The sequence below is a fragment of the Triturus cristatus genome, chromosome 10 (assembly GCF_964204655.1).
Source record: "Triturus cristatus chromosome 10, aTriCri1.1, whole genome shotgun sequence".
Classification (NCBI taxonomy): Eukaryota; Metazoa; Chordata; class Amphibia; order Caudata; family Salamandridae; genus Triturus; species Triturus cristatus.
Genome location: NC_140593.1, coordinates 1,239,381,386 through 1,239,399,702, shown reverse-complemented (window position 1 = coordinate 1,239,399,702; position 18,317 = coordinate 1,239,381,386). Strand labels below are relative to the sequence as shown.

The following is an 18,317-nucleotide window of genomic DNA, read 5'->3' as shown; positions in this document are numbered from 1 at the left end:
GCTCCAGCTTCTGCGGAGTATTTGTTGCGTGCGGTGGTGGGATGTGTTCTTTTTTAAGGTGAAGTGGATGCATCTGTGGTCGGTCCAGTGTAGTCTGGTGGAGTGGCTGAAGGAGACGTGGTTGCTGGTGGAGAAGATGGGGTCGAGCGTGTGGCCAGCGAGGTGGGTGGGGGAGCTCACCAGTTGTTTGAGTCTGAGGTTGGCGAGGTTGGCGAGCAGGGTGGTGGTGTTGTTGTCGTTGTTTTTCTCTAGGTGGAAGTTTAGGTCCCCTAGGAGGATGTATTCTAGTGAGGCTAGGGCTTGCGGGCTGATGAAGTCGGCGATGGTTTCGTTGACCCCAGCCCAAAGAATGCTTGATCTCTGACACCCAGGGTTGGATTGGTAAGGCAGGCACTGGGGCAATGGGCCGGTTTCCGAGTTCCAGATGTGGGCCACTTTTTTGGACAGGGGGGGGGGGGCGATTTTGGTTGTGTCTGTGCAGTTCAGATGCCGCCACCAGCACAGTGGGGGGCCTAAGCAGCCTTTGTGGAGGCAGATGGGCTTCTAGACCAGCCCTTTTACCAACGGGGCGGAGGTGTATGCAGATTCAACAGGGGGCCTGAGCACCTATATTCAGGTGTGATTCACCATTGTGAGCTAATCCGTGCTCAAGGGGCCACCGCAGCCTCCTGATAGTGCCAGGAGGGTCTTGGGGCACCTGTCCTGGGCAACTGAGCTCCCAGGTGACTAAGTGTAACTTGATAGGAACAGATGTTATTCCAAGGATAGCAGAGGCAAACCAATTGGGTAAGTTTACTTGTGTAGCGCTCTTTACTGCGAGGCATTGTCTAGGAGCTTAAAACTACTTCTCTCATCCTTACAGAGGCAGTGGGTGGAGCTAAGGTCTCGGATGCTTTACAATATTATAATTAATGTTTCTGGAGATGGATTTGGGGTGGCAGTAGGATGGTTGTGTATTCTTACCTCAGCCCTCTGCCCCATCCTTCACACGTTTCACATTATACAGCGCCGCTCGTCCTCACAGCGCTTGCAGACACGTTCTCCATTACCCCTAGTACCCCCTTTTAACCCTAGTGTTCACAGCACTTTATGGACAGGTTCTGCTTTAGACAGCTCCACTCTGTACAGAGACATTCAGTGATAAAACAGCACCGTATGTCCTCAGACCTCACAGCACTTTATTGACAGGCGCTGGAGCTCCTTCTATCCCCAGATCGCAGTGTGCTTTACGGGCGCGTGCAATGTCGAATGCTCATTTTGTCACCACGGCGCTTTATCCAGCGGTTCTCATTATACAGCCACTACTATCCTCAGACTTCACAGCACTACATGGACAGCTCTGTACCATACAGACAGCTCTTCTATCCTCAGATGTCGTGGCGCTTTACAGTCGCATTCAAAGCTAAACGCCCTCTTCTGAGCCCGACCGTCACGGTACTTTCCGCAGACCTCAATGCGCTTTACAGGCAGGTTCCACGCTGCAGAGCCCCTTGAAATCCTCGGGTGTCGCGGTGCGTTCCACATCATGCAGCGCCGGTGCTGCGACCTCACAGCACTTTACAGACAGGTTGTATGTTACACAGCCGACTGACCCGCGCAAGATCGATGCATTCATTCACCAAGGCCGATGCATGCATGAGCCATGTTCAATGCTCCACCAGTAAAGAATGTGCGGGCAGGCGGATCGCCGCCCGCCTGTCTCCATTTTGTATCTCTTACAAATATGTCCCCCAAGAGGGGCTAACACAAAATATCTACGCACCAACAAACTGCTAATAGGAAAGGCAATACGGAGAGTACTCTAGAGTAAGAGCAAAAAACAAGATGCAATACATTGGAAGCATCGGCAAACCAGATGGATTTAGTAAAAAAACAATACAAATGCGCATCAACAAAATGTGCTCCAGTTATTACGTGGAGGATATTGCGCACATAAAATATGCAGGACAGAGTGCAATTTCCTGCAAAAGTGGTATTTAAACTCCGGAGCGGGCTTCACGCGTCTTTAAACTCCAGCATTTGGAAGCAGCCGCAAGGGTGGTAATGAAGGTGAGAACCACCATGGTCTTCGGTACACAGGACTTCTGCACTTGCCATCTACCCCAACTAGACTGCTAAAACCTCCTCACTCACCACAATCAGACTTCACAGCACACATCTGACCTGGAACAGTCTGGAATCAACCTAAAGAGTGCTGAGAAGGAAACCCGTGCCCTCCTTGGCAGCATTGTCATAGGTGCGGACGGCGCCTGTAGAAAGGCCATTTTCTCGATGCAGCTTACGTAGCGAAAAAGGGAGAGTGCGCATGACTGCTTTGGACGGCCCCAGGGGGCCCGACCAAATACTTAGGGCCCACTACAGAGGGCAACCACTGCCCCTGCCATCGAGCAGGACCGCCCACCCGCCCGCGGCCCGCCCCCAACAAGGCACTTCTGCTTTCTCGCAGTGCAAGAAAGCAGTGGGGTGACGCCCCCACGCCCCAGTGGAGGAGCCGCCGCTGGGGGTCGCACCGCTTTGTACCCTTAGTGCCTCCCCAAACCCCCTCTCAAATCCATGAGCCCAGTTTACAGATCTTACGTCATTTACGTCACTACTCTTGGATGACCTATTCCAAAATGTAACATTCATCGTGACCCACGATACCCCGTTGAGTACAGTCGTGTCTTACCACACGTGGTCGTCCCACGGTCTGTACCAGGCAGCCCTTGGGGGGTCCTCACCACCTGCAGCAAAGGAGTGGCATGAGCGCTGAAACTGGAGAGAGAGAGAGTGAGAGACAGGGAGAGAGAGGGAGAGAGAGAGAGTGACAGAGAGAGAGGGAAGAAAGAGAGATGGAGTGGAGAGGAGGGAGAGAGAGAGAAAGGAAGAGAGAGAGACAAAGAGAGAAGGGGGGTGGTAGAGGCCGTGACACATTGAGAGGGAGAGGGAGGGGGCAAGCGTGAGAGAGACAAACAAAGAGGAAGATAAAGTGCGTTTGTGAAAGAGAAAGAAAGGGAAAGAAAGAGAGGGTGAGAGAGAGAGTGACAGAGAGAGGAAGAGAGAGAGTGTGTGTGAGAGAGAGAAACAAAGGGAGAGGGGAAGAGACAGTGAGAGAGCGAGAGAGGGGAAGATAGAGTGAGAGAGCGAGAGAGAGAAGGAGTGAGACAGAGAGAGAGAGAGGGAGAGAGAGAAAGAGGAACAAAAAGTGTGTGTGAGAAAGAGGGTGAAAGAGGGTGAGCAAGACAGAGAGAGAGAAAGAGGGAGGAAGAAAGAGGGAGTGAGAGAGGAAAGGAGAGAAAAAGAGAAAGGGAGTGGTAGAGGGAGGGGTGAAAAGGGAGGGAGAAAGAGAGGAACAGAGAGAGGGAGAGAAACAGTGAGTGTGAGAGAGAGAGAGTGATGGAGAGGGAGAGAGAGAGGGTGAGAGTAAAGTGGGAAAGAGGGGACACACACAGTATAGAGGGAGGGGCACACACAGTATAGAGGGGAAGAGAGGACACACAGGATAGAGGTGAGAGGGGACACACATTAAAGAGGGGAGGGGGCACACACAGTAGAGAGGGGGAGGGGCACACACAATAGAGAGGGGGAGGGGGCACACACAGTAGAGGGGGCAGAGGGGGGCACACACAGTATAGAGTGGTGGTGAGGGGGCACACACAGATTAGAGGGGAAGAGGGGGCACACACAGTAGAGAGGGGAGAGGGGCACACACTGTATAGAGGGGGAGAGGGGCACACACTGTATAGAGGGGGAGAGGGGGCACACACAGTATAGAGGGGGAGATGGGGCACACACAGTAGAGAGGGGGAGGGGGCACACACAGTATAAAGGGGGTAAACATAGTATAGAGGGGGAAAGGGGGCACACACAGTATAGAAGGGGAGAGGGAGCACACACAGTATAGAGGGGGAGGGGGCACACACAGTAGAGAGGGGGAGAAGGGACACACAGGAGAGGGGGAGGGGCACACAGTATAGAGGGGGAGAGGGGCACACACAGTAAAGAGGGGGAGAAGGGACACACAGGAGAGGGGGAGGGGCACACAGTATAGAGGGGGAGAGGGGGCACACACAGTATAGAGGGGGAGGGGGCACAACCAGTAGAGAGGGGGAGAAGGGACACACAGGAGAGGGGGAGGGGCACACAGTATAGAGGGGGAGAGGGGCACTCACAGTAGAGAGGGGGAGAGGGGACACACAGTATAGAGGTGGAGAGAGGACACACAGTAAAAAGGGGGAAAGGGCTACACACAGTGTAGAGGTCGAGAGAGGGGCACACACAGTATAGAGGGGGAAGGGGCACACACAGTATACAGGGAGAGGGGCACACACAGTATAGATGGGGAGGAGGCACTCACAATATAGACGGGGTAGAGGGGCACACACGGTATAGAGGGATGTATGACATTACAACGCACACTTTTACAACGCATGCACTTACAACGCATTTTTTACAACGCATAATCCATTACAACGCCTGACATTACAACGCATGACACTACAACGCATTTTTAAAAACTACCTTTACAACGCATTTCCATTACAACGCATACTACCTTTACAACGCATACCATTACAACGCATAATATTAAATTGAATTTAAGGTAAGTATTAGATAGTATAGGGGTAAAAGTTACTTTTCTAACTCCAGGGGGTGCAACAGTAGGGTAAGTGTTGGATAGTATAGGGGTAAAAATTACTATTCTAACTCCAGGGGTTGCAACAGTAGGGTAAGTGTTGGATAGTATAGGGGTAAAAATTACTATTCTAACTCCAGGGGGTGCAACAGTAGGGTAAGTGTTGGATAGAATAGGGGTAAAAATTACTATTCTAACTCCAGGGGGTGCAACAGTAGGGTAAGTGTTGGATAGTATAGGGGTAAAAATTACTATTCTAACTCCAGGGGGTGCAACAGTAGGGTAAGTGTTGGATAGTGTAGTGTAATATTATGCGTTGTAATGGTATGCGTTGTAATGGTAGTATGCGTTGTAATGGAATGCGTTGTAAAGGTAGTTTTTAAAAATGCGTTGTAGTGTCATGCGTTGTAATGTCATGCGTTGTAATGGATTATGCGTTGTAAAAAATGCGTTGTAAAGGTAGTGCGTTGTAAAAGTTGCGTTGTAAAGGTTGTTCCCCGGTATAGAGTGATGGTGAGGGGGCACACACTGTATAAAGGGACTGAGGGGTCACACACAGTATAGGGGAGAAGGGGCACACACAGTAGAGAGGGGAGAGGGGAGAGGGGCACTCAGTATAGAGGGGGAGGGGGCACATAGTATAAAGGGGGAGAGGGGCACACACAGTATAGAGGGGGAGAGGGGCACACACAGTATAGAGGGGGAGAGGGGGCACACACAGTATAGAGTGGTGGTGAGGGGCACACGCAGTACATCCTCATCCTGTACACTCCCTGGGGTAGCACTGAGGGTTAACCGAGGGACCTCTGGAGGGGCCACGGTAAAGGATGAGCACTCACTTCAGACCCAGGTTCTCCACAGCCTCCTTCTTCCAGTTTGAGGACAGGGCACTGGAAGCCTTATTTGCACTCGAAGGGTCCACACAGCCAGGTACCTCCCTCCGTAGGCCCAGGCCGCCATTCTGCAGCCTCAGACTGGGACAGCCCCCGGAAGTCGCGGTGCGAAGTCCTGCCCAAAAGAAAGATACTCAGGTATAAACAACATCTTGCATCGGTAACCATTACCTGGTGTAACCATCATGTGTCTTCCAGGCTGGCGGGTATCTAGCCAGTAACAATCTCTCTAACACTGCTCTTGGTTGACTGCAGCTCTCACCACTGAGCATTGGCTGGTATGTTCTGTCAAAGCATGCCAGTTGTTGGCAGATTCTGTCAGAGCTCTTTATTGGCTGGCAAAGCCCTTCAGTGGTGGCAGTTGCTTGGTCGGGTTTTCCAAACTGGCCATTGGTTGAGAGACTCTGTTAGAGCTTGAGGTCAAATGTCAGAGGTTTTCCGGAGCTCAACAGGTGCTGGTAGGGTCCTTCAAGGCTGTGCAGGGATGATTGGTCTTTCTGAGCTAGCTGTTGGTTGGAGGCCTTCTCTAGATTGGATAGATTCTCTCTGGAGTGCGCATTGGCTGGTAGGATTTTTAAGATCTGGGCATTGATTGGTAGGATCTCTTGTACTGGGCATTGGCTGGTAGAATCTGTCACAGCTGCGCGTTGACTGGTAGGATCTCTCAGAGCTTGGCATTGGCTGGTAGGATCTCTCAGAGCTTGGGATTGGCTGGTAGGATCTCTCAGTGCTGGGCATTGGCTGGTAGGGTCTGTTAGAGATGGGCATTGGCTGGTAGGATCTCTTGTCCTGGGCATTGGATGGTAGGGTCTGTCAGTGCTGGGCATTGGCCAGTAGGATCTCTCAGAGCTTGGCATTGGTTGCTAGGGTCTGTCAGAGCTGGACACTGGCTGGAAGGATTTCTCAGAGCTGTGCATTGGTCGGTAGAATCTTTCTGAGCTGGGTATTGGCTGGTAGGATCTGTCAGAGCTGGGCGTTGGCTAGTAGGATCTGTCAGAGCTGGACATTGGCTGGTAGGGTCTGTCAGAGCTGGGAATTGGCTGATAGGGTCTGTCAGAGCTGGCCCTTTGCAGATAGAATCTCTAGAATTTGGGCATTGGCTGGTAGGATCTCTCAGAGCTGGGCATTGGGTGGTAGGGTCTGTCAGAACTGGGCATTAGCTGGTAGGATCTGTCAGAGCTGGGCATTGGCTGGTAGGGTATGTCAGAGCTGGGCATTGAGTGGTAAGGTCTCTCAGAGCTGGGCATTGGCTGGTAGGGTCTGTTACAGCTGGGCATTAGCTGGTAGGGTCTGTTAGAGCTGGACATTGGCTGGTAGGATCTCTCAGAGCTGGGCATTAGCTGGTAGGGTCTGTTAGAGCTGGGTATTGGCTGGTAGGTTCTCCCAGAGCTGGGCATTGGCTGGTAGGATCTCTCAGAGCTGGGCCTTGTAGAAAATCTGTTTTTTTGCATGGTTCCTGTCCTTTTTCTCTGCTATGCTTCCTATAAAATGTGAAGAGAAATTGTAAGGCTCATTCTATGAGTGCTTGTCAGTGCACTTAGAGGTGATGTATTTAGTTTCTCAGCCGCAGGCACACAACCTGCTGGTCAGATGCCCAAGACTGGTCCCGGGAACCCGGAGTTCCTATGTACACTCCCACCCTTACCATCTGTACCTTTACTGCTTTGCGCAAGCACGCTGATGCCAGGTAGGTGATGAGAAGCGCGTTATAAAGTCCCTAAACACAGTCCAGCCTTGGTGTTCCATGGGAGGGAAGCAATCCACACGGCCTAAACAAGAGCAGGCCAGTCCTTAAACGTCACAAGACGAACCTTTGAAAACTTTGAGCTAACCACTGGCATATCAGGGTCTTTGCTGTGAACGAGAGACTGTGGTAAACAGTTTGCGGAGGGAATTACATCTGCGTCCCCTCCATCTGCGGGGGCTGTATAGTGACAGCACCACCTTCCCTCTGAGGGTGCTGTATGGTGACACCACCCCCTCCCCTCTACGGGTGCTGTATAGTGACAGCACCCCCTCCCCTCCGCGGGTGCTGTATCGTGACAGCACCCCCTCCCCTCCACGGATGCTGTCCAGTGACTGTGCCCCCTCCCCTCCGCGGGTGCTGTACAATGACAGCACCCCCTCCGGTCCGCGGGTTCTGTAAGGTGACAGCACCCCCTCCGCGGGTGCTGCATAGTGACTGTGCCCCCTCCGCAGGTGCTGTAAGGTGACAGCATCCCCTCCCCTCTGCGGATGCTGTACAGTGACTGTGCCCCCTCCGCGGGTGCTGTAAGGTGACAGCACCCCCTCCCCTCTGCGGGTGCTGTATACTGACAGCATCACCTCCCCTCTGCGGGTGTTGTGTAGTGACAGCACCCCCTCCCCTCCACGGATGCTGTCCAGTGACTGTGCCCCCTCCCCTCCGCAGGTGCTGTATAGTGACATCACCACCTCCCCTCCATGGGAGCTGTACAGTGACAGCACCCCCACCCCTCAGCGGATGCTGTACAGTGACAGCACACCCTTACCTCCACGGGTGCTGTATAGTGACAGCACCACCTCTCTCCACGGGTGCTGTATAGTGACAGCACCCCCTCCCCTCCGCCAGTGCTGTATAGTGACAGCACCTCCTCCCCTCCACCGGTGCTGTATAGTGACAGCACCCTCTCCCCTACCCTCTGCAGGTGCAGTACAGTGACTGTGCCCCCTCCCCTCCACGGGTGCTGCACAGTGACAGCACTCCCTCCCCTCCACGGGTGCTGTATTATAGTGACTGCGCCCCCTCCCCTCCCCTCCGCGAGTGCTGTATTATAGTGGCTGTGCCCCCTCCCCTCCATGGGAGCCCTATAGTGACAGGACTCCCTCGCCTCCACGAGTGCTGTATAGTGACAGCACCCCCTCCCCTCCGCGGGTGCTTCATAGTGACAGCACCCCCTCCCCTCTGAAGGTGCTGTACAGTGACTGCGCCCCCTCCCCTCCGCGGGTGCTGTATAGTGACTGTGCCCCCTCCCCTCTGCAGGTATAGTAACCGCATCCCCTCTCCTTCATAAATGCTGATTTGTTAATAGGCCTGTTGGTCCCTCCTTAGTACAGCCTTGACTTCATTTGTAACCTCCCATGAGGGCTGGCCCTTTTACTTCTGTTGTTACACGGTATGTCTTAGTCTGTAAGCGCTATTTTCTTTAATGTGTTTCTCCTCCTGCAGGCACGACGTGCTTTCCTGCAACATTCTGCGCATTCAGCGCGCCACGCGCTCTTTCATGGGTCATTTTTACAAAAAAAAGCATTTGTTTGTCACGGCTCGTCTAAAGAAAGGGGCGTGGCCACTATTAACGTGAAAGCTCCGCATGGGGTGCTTGTAAAAAACAAGCATTTGCAATGCAATAGGTCTCGCATTGTAGAAACATTGACCTACTGGTTTGTAAATGACGATGCCTTTTATTATTGCAGGTTTTTAAAACACATAAATAAAAGGCGCTGTCATTCACAACGCCAACAGCTCCAAATCTCACTATTGTGAGACCTACTGCATTGCCAATGCTTGTTTCCTTGAATCCAAGGAGCCTGCTTACCCATCATCACCCCAGGCCGTTCGTCCTCCTCTTCCTCTTGCTCGCCTTCATCACTCAAGTCGCCAACACCTTCTTGAGCACTAATGGATAAATAGCGGGGGTCGGGACCCCAGAGGCGACGTCTTAGCTCTCTGTAGGTCATGGCGCAGTCTTCAGTCACGGGTGCAGGGCGGCGAGTCCCATAGTAGTGTCCTGGAAGCAAGGAGGCAGAGGTACAGAAGGGCAGCAACCACTCCAAGCCGCCCACCTCCACCCTCTGATCTGCCTCAAATCCTGCCTCTACCACGTCCACCCTCTGGCCTGCCTCAACCACCTCCACCCATTGATCTGCCTCAAATCCTACCTCTACCACGTCCACCCTCTGGCCTGCCTCAACCACCTCCACCCTCTGATCTGCCTCAAATCCTGCCTCAACCACCTCCACCCTCTGATCTGCCTCAAATCCTGCCTCAACCACCTCCACCCTCTGATCTGCCTCCAATCCTGCCTCTACCACATCCACCCTCTGGCCTGCCTCAACCACCTCCACCCTCTGATCTGCCTCAAATCCTGCCTCTACCACATCCACCCTCTGGCCTGCCTCAACCACCTCCACCCTCTGGCCTGCCTCAACCACATCCACCCATTGATCTGCCTCAAATCCTGCCTCAACCACCTCCACCCTCTGATCTGCCTCAAATGCTGCCTCAACCACCTCCTCCCTCTGATCTGCCTCAAATCCTGCCTCTACCACATCCACCCTCTGGCCTGCCTCAACCACCTCCACCCTCTGGCCTGCCTCAACCACATCCACCCATTGATCTGCCTCAAATCCTGCCTCTACCACGTCCACCCTCTGGCCTGCCTCAACCACCTCCACCCATTGATCCGCCTCAAATCCTGCCTCTACCACATCCACCCTCTGGCCTGCCTCAACCACCTCCACCCATTGATCCGTCTCAAGTTCTGCCTCAACCACCTCTACCCAGACGGTAGGTCGGCTCTACCCAGACCCTTCCTCAACCCCCAACTCAGATACAGCTTCACCGGCACATCTCAAACCCCGGGCCCAGGCCCTACCTCAACCAATGCCTCACCAGAGGCCGAACGCTCTACCCAAACCCCTTCCCTAAATCCCAACCCAGCCGCCACCTCGCCTGAATCTCTCGAGCTCCTGCCAAACCCCGTCCCAAATCCTGTGCCAAGGAAAGCCGTAGAAATGTTCGTGAATGTACATCTCACAGCACATCAGTAGCAGATGAAGGGTCGAATGAAGGGTCTGTGATTTGATAAACAGCAATGGGTCCTATGTACAAACTGCATTTTGTAGTACGCAGAGTAGAACAACTACAGGCCACTCGCTTACTTCACAATGCTACTCACAGACCTACATGTCTGTGTCTGTACTGAGCTGGCTGCCCCAGCCGCGGAGTCTCTGCACGTGTAAGTATAGGTAGGACGGCCAGAGAGGGGTGGATGGAAAAGGGGGATTACCATCTGCAAACTGGGAGGGGTTAAGGGAGGAGTAAGGAGGGGTTTAGGGAGGGCTAGGGAGGGGTTCAGGGAGGGGCATGCTCCCACCCACAGAAGAGTTAGCCCACTCCTATTCACAAACTGCACTTCTAAAGTTTAAACAGCCAAAGAGGGCCGAAAACACTTATAAATGCCCTCCAGCTGGGAGCTGGAGTGAGACCAGCGCCACACGTGATGAACCATTGGTATGGCTGGTACCGGTTCAACCAGAACTACCCACAGCTGGGCACTGTGCTGGGGTGACTAGTGTAGCCCTAGGGTAGGTGATTTCTGGGAGAGGCTAGAGCGTGCCCTAGTATCCCCTAGTCCAGAGGTGGGTCCAGAGGGTAAGCTGGTGATCCCCGAGGGTGGCTGACACCACTCCCAGGAGGTCACAGGGAATGGGGTCCCTGTCACTGCTCTGCGGGATACCGGTGCCGCTGGACCATGGTGATGGCAAAGGCTGGTTTCCCCAGAACAGAATCTGCCAGCAGAGGTGTGCAGGATCCTGCCGCCCCTGGGCAGGAGTGCGTCCCCTCTAAGGCCATGGTATTCTTGGGATGGGAGGGAACAGTTGCCCAGAGTAAGGGTATTGTCAGTCCTCAATTGCCCATTAGCTGCTTTCTTGGCAATGAGCTCCCACTAGTGAGGAGAGAGCTGGGAGGGGCAGTCCCCCGAGATGCCCAGAAAACACATATCTCTGGGGGTACTGTCCCTAAATGGAGGGTACAGAGGCCCAGATGAAACTTAAGGGGTAGGAGGCGGAGGCCATCAATAGCGGGAGGACAGAGGGTCAGGGGTTACCTGCTCTGAGAGGAGAGCACCCCAAGACTGATCCTGGTGTGGCCACGTCTTACGTGGAGGAGATGCCTCAAGGGACTGACTATTCTACCCTGGTTCTTGGCGGCCATTTCGACTTTGTCACTCCGGATATTTCCCCTTTTGCTGGACCCAATATGTAAGCTGGTGTTAGAACTGTGTGCACTTTACCCCTGCTAACCCAGAGTAGAGTGGAAGTGTTCCCCCTTTAAACATGATTACATTGGCTTATCCTGAATGGCAAATTTAACTTGCTGGGTCGTCCCTAGTATATATATATATGGGCAGAAAGTTCGCCCAGAGCCTGGAAGCCAAATGCCACTTGGTGGCTGCAGCACCTATTGTGCCATCCGCTCTAGTGGCAGAACGAACTTGTCTTCAGGCCTAGCCCTTCTAACCTGACTGCCACAGTTTAAAACCGGCAGTAAAACCCTTGTTGACAGGTAAAGACCTCCCTTTTAAATATTGGTCACTGCCCCTATGCAAACCTTGTAGCCAACAAGGCAGGGAGCATATTATTTAAAAGGCACTAAATTTTAAAAAAAACATCATGGATCGAACTTCCAGGCCAGGTCCCCCCTGAAGCGAACGCAAGCAACCCAGGACCGGTTTCACCCTGTTTATGGGCTTATCAGCCTGGTATTGCTTGGTTTCAGTGACACAGTGTGCAACGAACCCACGTTAGGGCATACCTGTCTCACTTAGGGCAACACACTAATGTATAAAAAAGTGATGGATGAAATGCTTGAATTAATCTCGGCCACTGGTAATTATTTGGGCCGCATTCCAATCCATTGTTATTAGGCACACCATGTCACCTCAGTTTGGACCCAGCCATATGCAAATCAGTCTTGACCCTGCTCCTCATGGGAACAGTCCAGCCAGAACTGCCAGGCCAGGTCCTCCCTGAAGCGAACACATGCAACCCAGGACCGGTTTCACCCTATTTATGGGCTTATCAGCCGAGTACAGCTTGGTTCCAGTGACACGGTGAGCACAGAACCCACGTACGGGCATACCCATGCCACTTAGGGAGGTACAAGAAACACACAAAAGGTGATGGGAGGCTGTTGGCAATACGTCTAACCACTGGCAATAGGTTGGGTAGCAGTCCAACCAGTTGTTCTTTTTCTCAGCATGCCACCTCAGTTTGAACCCAGCCATATGCAAATCAGTCTTGACCCTGTGCCTCATGGGAACAGTCCAGCCCAACCTGCCAAGGCAGGCCCTCCCTGGACTGGAACAGTTTCGCCCTAGTTATGAGATCATCAGCCAGGTACAGCCTGGTTCCAGTGACACTGCGCAGGGGACCCACATCTGGGCAGAACCATCCCACTTAGTCTAACCACTGGCAATAGCTCAGGGTAGCAGACCAACCCATCAGTAAAAATCATTAAAATAATTTTAAAAACTATATTTTTAGAACTGTATTACTGAAAACTATATTAAAAACAATGATATTCTTAAAAACGATTTTCTAATCTATACTATTCTTGCATCACAACATTTTTGTTCCAATATTTTTGAGTTTCGATATTTCAAACTCGATATTTTTTCCAAACACCCAGAACTATCATTGGCTCTTTGTGCTTTTTGCCGCTGTTTCTACTGAAAGCTGTCGCGATTCATGACTCCAGATGCACATACTGGACTTTTGTCATTTTGTTTACTCATTTTTACTCTGTGTTCTTAATTTGGTTTGGGATTTTTGTTGTTTGGTGTTTTGACTTTATTCCTGCTTTGGTTCTGCGCACATTCCTTACACATTGTCCTAAGTTTCAACTGGACCCTGCTAGCGCCTGGATACCCTCCCCGGAGACCAGAAGCGCTCTATAAATCTACTGATTGATTGATTAAGGGAAGAGGAGATAGGATAGACCGAGGGTATGGCGAGCACAGGAGGACACATGGAGGGTTAAGAGAAGGGAGAGAAAGGAAACGAGAGAGGGGGAAAGAAACAGGGCCGTACAGGGGACAAAATGTTTGGGACAAAGGACATCACAGAAAGAAGACAGGGGAGAGAGAGAGGTGACTGCTTGAGAGCACCAGAAATCCCCAGGGACTCAATGCAGCTCATGCTGGGCGTGCTGGACGAGGTGTGAGGAGGTGGCGGTGCAGCACAGCGCCACGAAGCGCGGTCAGTACTGTTCGCAAACATGGAAGACCTACAGTCCTGCCAGTAGGGTCAGAGTAGAAGCCAAAACCCTCCCTGGCAAAAACATTCACACCAGTGCCACGCTCCTGCAGGCCGCGACTAGGACAGAGCCATTGTGGCATGGGGGTTCATGCCAGCTAATGCTTCACTGAGGGTACCCCGCAGCCTGCAGCCCATGGGGGGACGCGAGAGGGCGCACTACTGCGATGTATTACGCAAACCAAAGAACGGCACCCTATTAGCATCATCACATTATTGTCTGAGCTCCTCAGAGGTACCCCTCAATGTGGACCCTTTGTCCTGAATGTGTCCAGAATCTGCCAGATGGGCACCGACCTCCCATCTCCCTGAAGAGCACTGCTTCGTACCCCTGACAGACCACCTCGTCCCCCGACCCTCAGAGACGGGCAGTGTGTGAGAGCAGGGCCACTGCCCCTCCTAGCCCCCCTGGGTGCCCAGTCCCACCCCTCACCTTTATGGGTGCCGCTCTCGAGCAGGAGCCCGGCTCGCTGCAGGGTCAGGAAGTCTGGGGTGCTGATGAACTTGTAATCCACGCCCGAAATCTCTCCCTCGTGGGGCTCTCTCGTGGTGCCTGCGATGGAGACAAGGCATGTCAGAGGGCAAAGTCAGGGGGTTAGAGGGCACAGTAAACGGGATGGAGTACATAGTGAAAGGTTCAGAAGGCACAGATGATGAGTCAGAGGGCACAGTAAAGGGCATAGAGGGCACAAGTGAGGGGTCAGAGGGCACAAGTGAGGGGTCAAAGGGCACAGTACAGGAGATAGAGGGTACAGGTGATGTGTCAGAGGGTACAGTATAGGAGGTCGGAGGGCACAGGTGAGGGGTCACAGCCGGCAGTAGAGGGTTCACAAGGCATAGCCTAGGGGTCATGCTGCACAGTAAAAGGGTCAGAAGGTAAACTCAAGGGGTCATAGGGCATAGTAGAGAGGTCATAGGGCACATTCAGGGGGTCAGAAGGAATAGTCAGGGGGTCATACAACAGAGACAAGGCTGGTCAAAAGGCAAAGTCGGGGTCAGAGGGCACAGTAGAGGGGATAGACGACACAGGTGAGGAGTCAGAGAGCATAGAGAGGGGATAGAGGGCACAGGTGAGAGTCATAGGACACAAGTGAGGGGGTCAGAAGGCACAGGTAAGGGGTCAGAGGGCACAGTAGAGGGGTCAAAACTCACTGTCGAGGGTTAATACAGCACACTAAAGGGGTCAGAAGGCAAACACCAGGGGTCATTGGGCATAGTAGAGGGGTCACAAGACACAGTCAAGGGTCATATGACAGACACATGGCAGGTAAGAAGGCAAAGTTTGGAGTCCGAGGACACAGCAGCAGGGTCAGAGGGCACAGTCAAGGGGTCAAACACACAGTAAAGGGTCCAGAAGGCAAACTCAATGGGTCGTTGGGCACAGTAGAGGGCTCAGGGAGCACAGTAGAGGGATCAGTGGGCACAGTCAAGGGGTCAGAAGGAAAAGTCTAGGGGTCAGAGGGTACAGTCAAGGGGGTCAGATGTCAAAGTCAAGCGGTCTGAAGGAAAAGTCAGTGGGTCAGAGGGCACAGTAGAGGTGGTCAGAGGGCACAGGTGAGGGGTCAGAGGCCACAGTAGAGGGGTCACAAGGCATAGTAAGGGAGTATACAGCACAGTAAAAGGGTCAGAAGGTAAGCTCAAGGGGTCACAGGGCATAGTAGAGGAGTCTTGGGGCACAGTCAGAGAGTCAGACGACAGAGACAACGTGAGAGAAGTTGGCCTGGTATATGCTGTCCACTAGTTATAGTGGGCACCCTGTATCAGTCCAAACAACCCCTTATGGTGATAGGTCAAAGACAACCTTTATTGAAAGCTATCCTAGTGGTAGCTATGGAGAGCAGCCTTCAGGATAAGTCTGTGAAGGAATGTAAAGAAGCTTGTTTTACCAGTCTATAATCTCTTGAATGATTAAATGAAAGGACAACCACACCAGGTATATATTTAAAATATATGTATTTATTACTAAACACTCTCTAATAACCTCTTTATGAGATTAGAGAACAAGGTACACAATATTAAAGCACTAGAACGACAGTAAATAGCACAATACACAGTGGGCTCCAGGGGGAGACGGAACCATTTACAAAGAAAGTGGTATAACAACCACGACTTGACTAGACACAGTGCCTGGAGCACGTTGAATCACTGGGACCCCAAGGAACCACCCAAGGTAGTGACACAGGGGACCCACGGAGGACGGGTGCAGTGTGAGAGCACAGCCTTGAGCTCCGTACAACTCTATGGGAAAGTCGCGGTTGGAATTTTAAAGATTAAGGACACTTAGGAGAGGACTTCAAGCAAACCCTTTGGAACATAGAAGCTTCTAAGGCCAGCACCCTTGTGAGTACCAAGGTACCCGTGTTACCTATCCCAGGAGAGCCGGTGCATAGGGGTCAAGTGGTGTCGGAAACGCTCGTTGATTTCAATGGCATGATGCGAAGAAGTGCTGCTGCCGGGAAGGAGAGAAGTGTCCGGTGGGATCCAAGCCTGGATCAGAGATGTGAAGAACCTGAAAGCAGAGGGGACAGAGCCTGGGTCACTTGCCAGTAACCAGGGGCACGGTAGACCAATGCCCGCCAATGTCGGGTGTTTCAGGTGAGACGAGGTGAAGCTTGACTCTGCAGCCACGGGGACCAGGAGGCGCCGACAATGACCAAAGTCTGCAGGTGAGCTGTCCCATGAAGGATGTCGAGTGCTGGCGGGTCAGTGTCTGGATTGAAGACCAACAAGCCATGGCAGCTGCAACCCACGCGGTCAAAAGATGCTTCGGTGAGAACCAGCAAGGTCGTGAGGACTCCCCCAAGCGATGGAGAGTCGGGGCACATCTGGAGCAACCAGGAAAGCTCACTGAAAGTTAAAGTTATCTTCACAGGGACCCACAGGTCGACGGACCAGGGATCGCGAAGGGACCTCGAGCTGAATCACAAAATACCAGCCCACGGAACACTCGTGGAGTGTAGGCCGGTAATCTTCAGTGAAAACACTGCTCGGGGTCAGGACTACAAGTAGCCCAAAGCACAGCCTCAGGGATCGACAAAAAGCATATGCTGCTACAAATGTACACGGTGCCCAGGGGTTTGGGTTGCACGGTCTCCACGAGGGATGTGGATCTCAGAATTGCTGAGAGCACAGATCAACCTCAGAGACCACGGGAACCCACCTCCTGTGTTGCAGAAATGTTAAGGGTCCATCAGGAGCTGCGTAGATGCAAACCGGTCAGATGCGTTTCAGGTGCCTGCCTTGCAGGGGAGTAACTCCTTTACTCCAAGGGAGATTCTTCAGTTATCCAACGAAGTGTAGATAGTCGAAGTACTTGGTTTCTGTAGCAGAGTTTCATCCAGGTAAATCCAAAGTCCTATAGCCAGGGGTTCCTATCTTATACCCAAGGAAGGGGTGGGACAAACTCTAGGGACCCACCTATAGGAGGGTCAGGACAGAGGGGTGGCTACACCCATGTCCTTTGTCCAGTTTCGCGCCAGAGCAGGAGCAAATAGCTCCTGCAACCGGTTTGAGCTGGACTATGCCCAGGGACACCAAATGTGCCCCCATTGCAGACGTCAAAGCACTCTTGGAGTGCACCCACCCAGCCCCAATACACTAAAGCCTGTCTGGGAGGTGGTTACACCTCCCTGTGACAGGAAACCTATTGTCCAGCCTTCCCCTGCCGGAGTTTCGTCCAGCAGCAGGAGGCCAAACTCGTGTCTGTGGCTGGCAGCATCCATTTTGTGATGCCAGGGTCAAGAAAGCTGGTACCGCGTGTACCTGTGTTGTCATATTTCTCCCTCTAGGAGGATGGAATCATACCTCCCACACCAGGTACTGGTGTGGAGGTATGATTCCAAGGTGTTTGACACCAAACACGACATGTTTCCATGCAGCCGTTTTAAAGTTAACATTTACCGCAAGGTTATAATGCACTTAAGTATATATGGTTGGCTGCATCACAGACAACCCCGGAATAGAGGTTCCAAAGGCTGCAGAGGGGCTCTGCTCATGCAAGTGCACCCTCTCACATAAAACCCAGCAACCCTGCCTTCAGGATTGATAAGGCCTGCCATAGGGGTGACTGATAGGTTTATATGTGCAGTGATATGGAGTAGATATAGTGTACCTATATCTAAGTAAGGGGTGCATGCACCACCTTACACAGGCTGCAGTAGCAGACCTGTGGTGTCATTGTGCATGGTCTCCTAGGGGTGGCATAATGCATGCTGCAGCCCCTGAGAGGCCTCTGGGGTACCAATGCCCTGGGTATATAGTATACCATATACTAGGGACTCATAAGGGTACCCCAGAATCCAATCTGGAGTACACCTAAAGTACATGCACAACCAATTTAGGAAGAAAGCAGATAGACTGGGGTCCTGATAAGCAGGATCCCAGTCAGACTAAGTCGAAAACCAGCACACCAGAAAAAAAGTGGGGGTAACCATGCAGTCAGATTCCACCTTCCTACACAAGGCAGGTCAGAAGGCAAATTCAGGGGGTCAGAGGTCAAAGTATATTAGAAAGAGGGCACATGTGAGGGATCAGAGGGCACAGTAGAGTGGAAAGAGGGCACAGGTGAGGGGTCAGAGGGCACGGTAGAGTGGAACAAGGGCACAGGTGAGGGGTCAGAGGGCACAGTAGAAGGGTCAGAAGGCATATTCATGGGGTCATACAGCACACTAAAGGGGTTAGAAGGCAAACCCAAGGGGTCATAGGGCATAGTAGAGGGGTCACAAGGAACAGTCAGGGGTCATACTACAGAG

At 52.5% G+C, this 18,317-nt stretch overlaps 1 protein-coding gene across 2 annotated transcripts in view; it reads right to left on the bottom strand.

Annotated features, from left to right (window-relative positions):
* The window catches only part of MAGIX (MAGI family member, X-linked), a 463,247-nt gene that overhangs the window by 407,167 nt on the left and 37,763 nt on the right, over nt 1-18,317 (bottom strand). For both annotated transcript variants that reach the window (XM_085629880.1, XM_085629879.1), the window contains exons 4-7: nt 14,000-14,119; nt 9,063-9,254; nt 5,455-5,623; nt 2,669-2,754 (exon numbers count right to left, since the gene is read on the bottom strand). In XM_085629880.1, the coding sequence (XP_085486006.1) occupies nt 2,669-2,754; nt 5,455-5,623; nt 9,063-9,254; nt 14,000-14,119 (567 nt within the window). The remainder of the gene's footprint in view (nt 1-2,668; nt 2,755-5,454; nt 5,624-9,062; nt 9,255-13,999; nt 14,120-18,317) is intronic.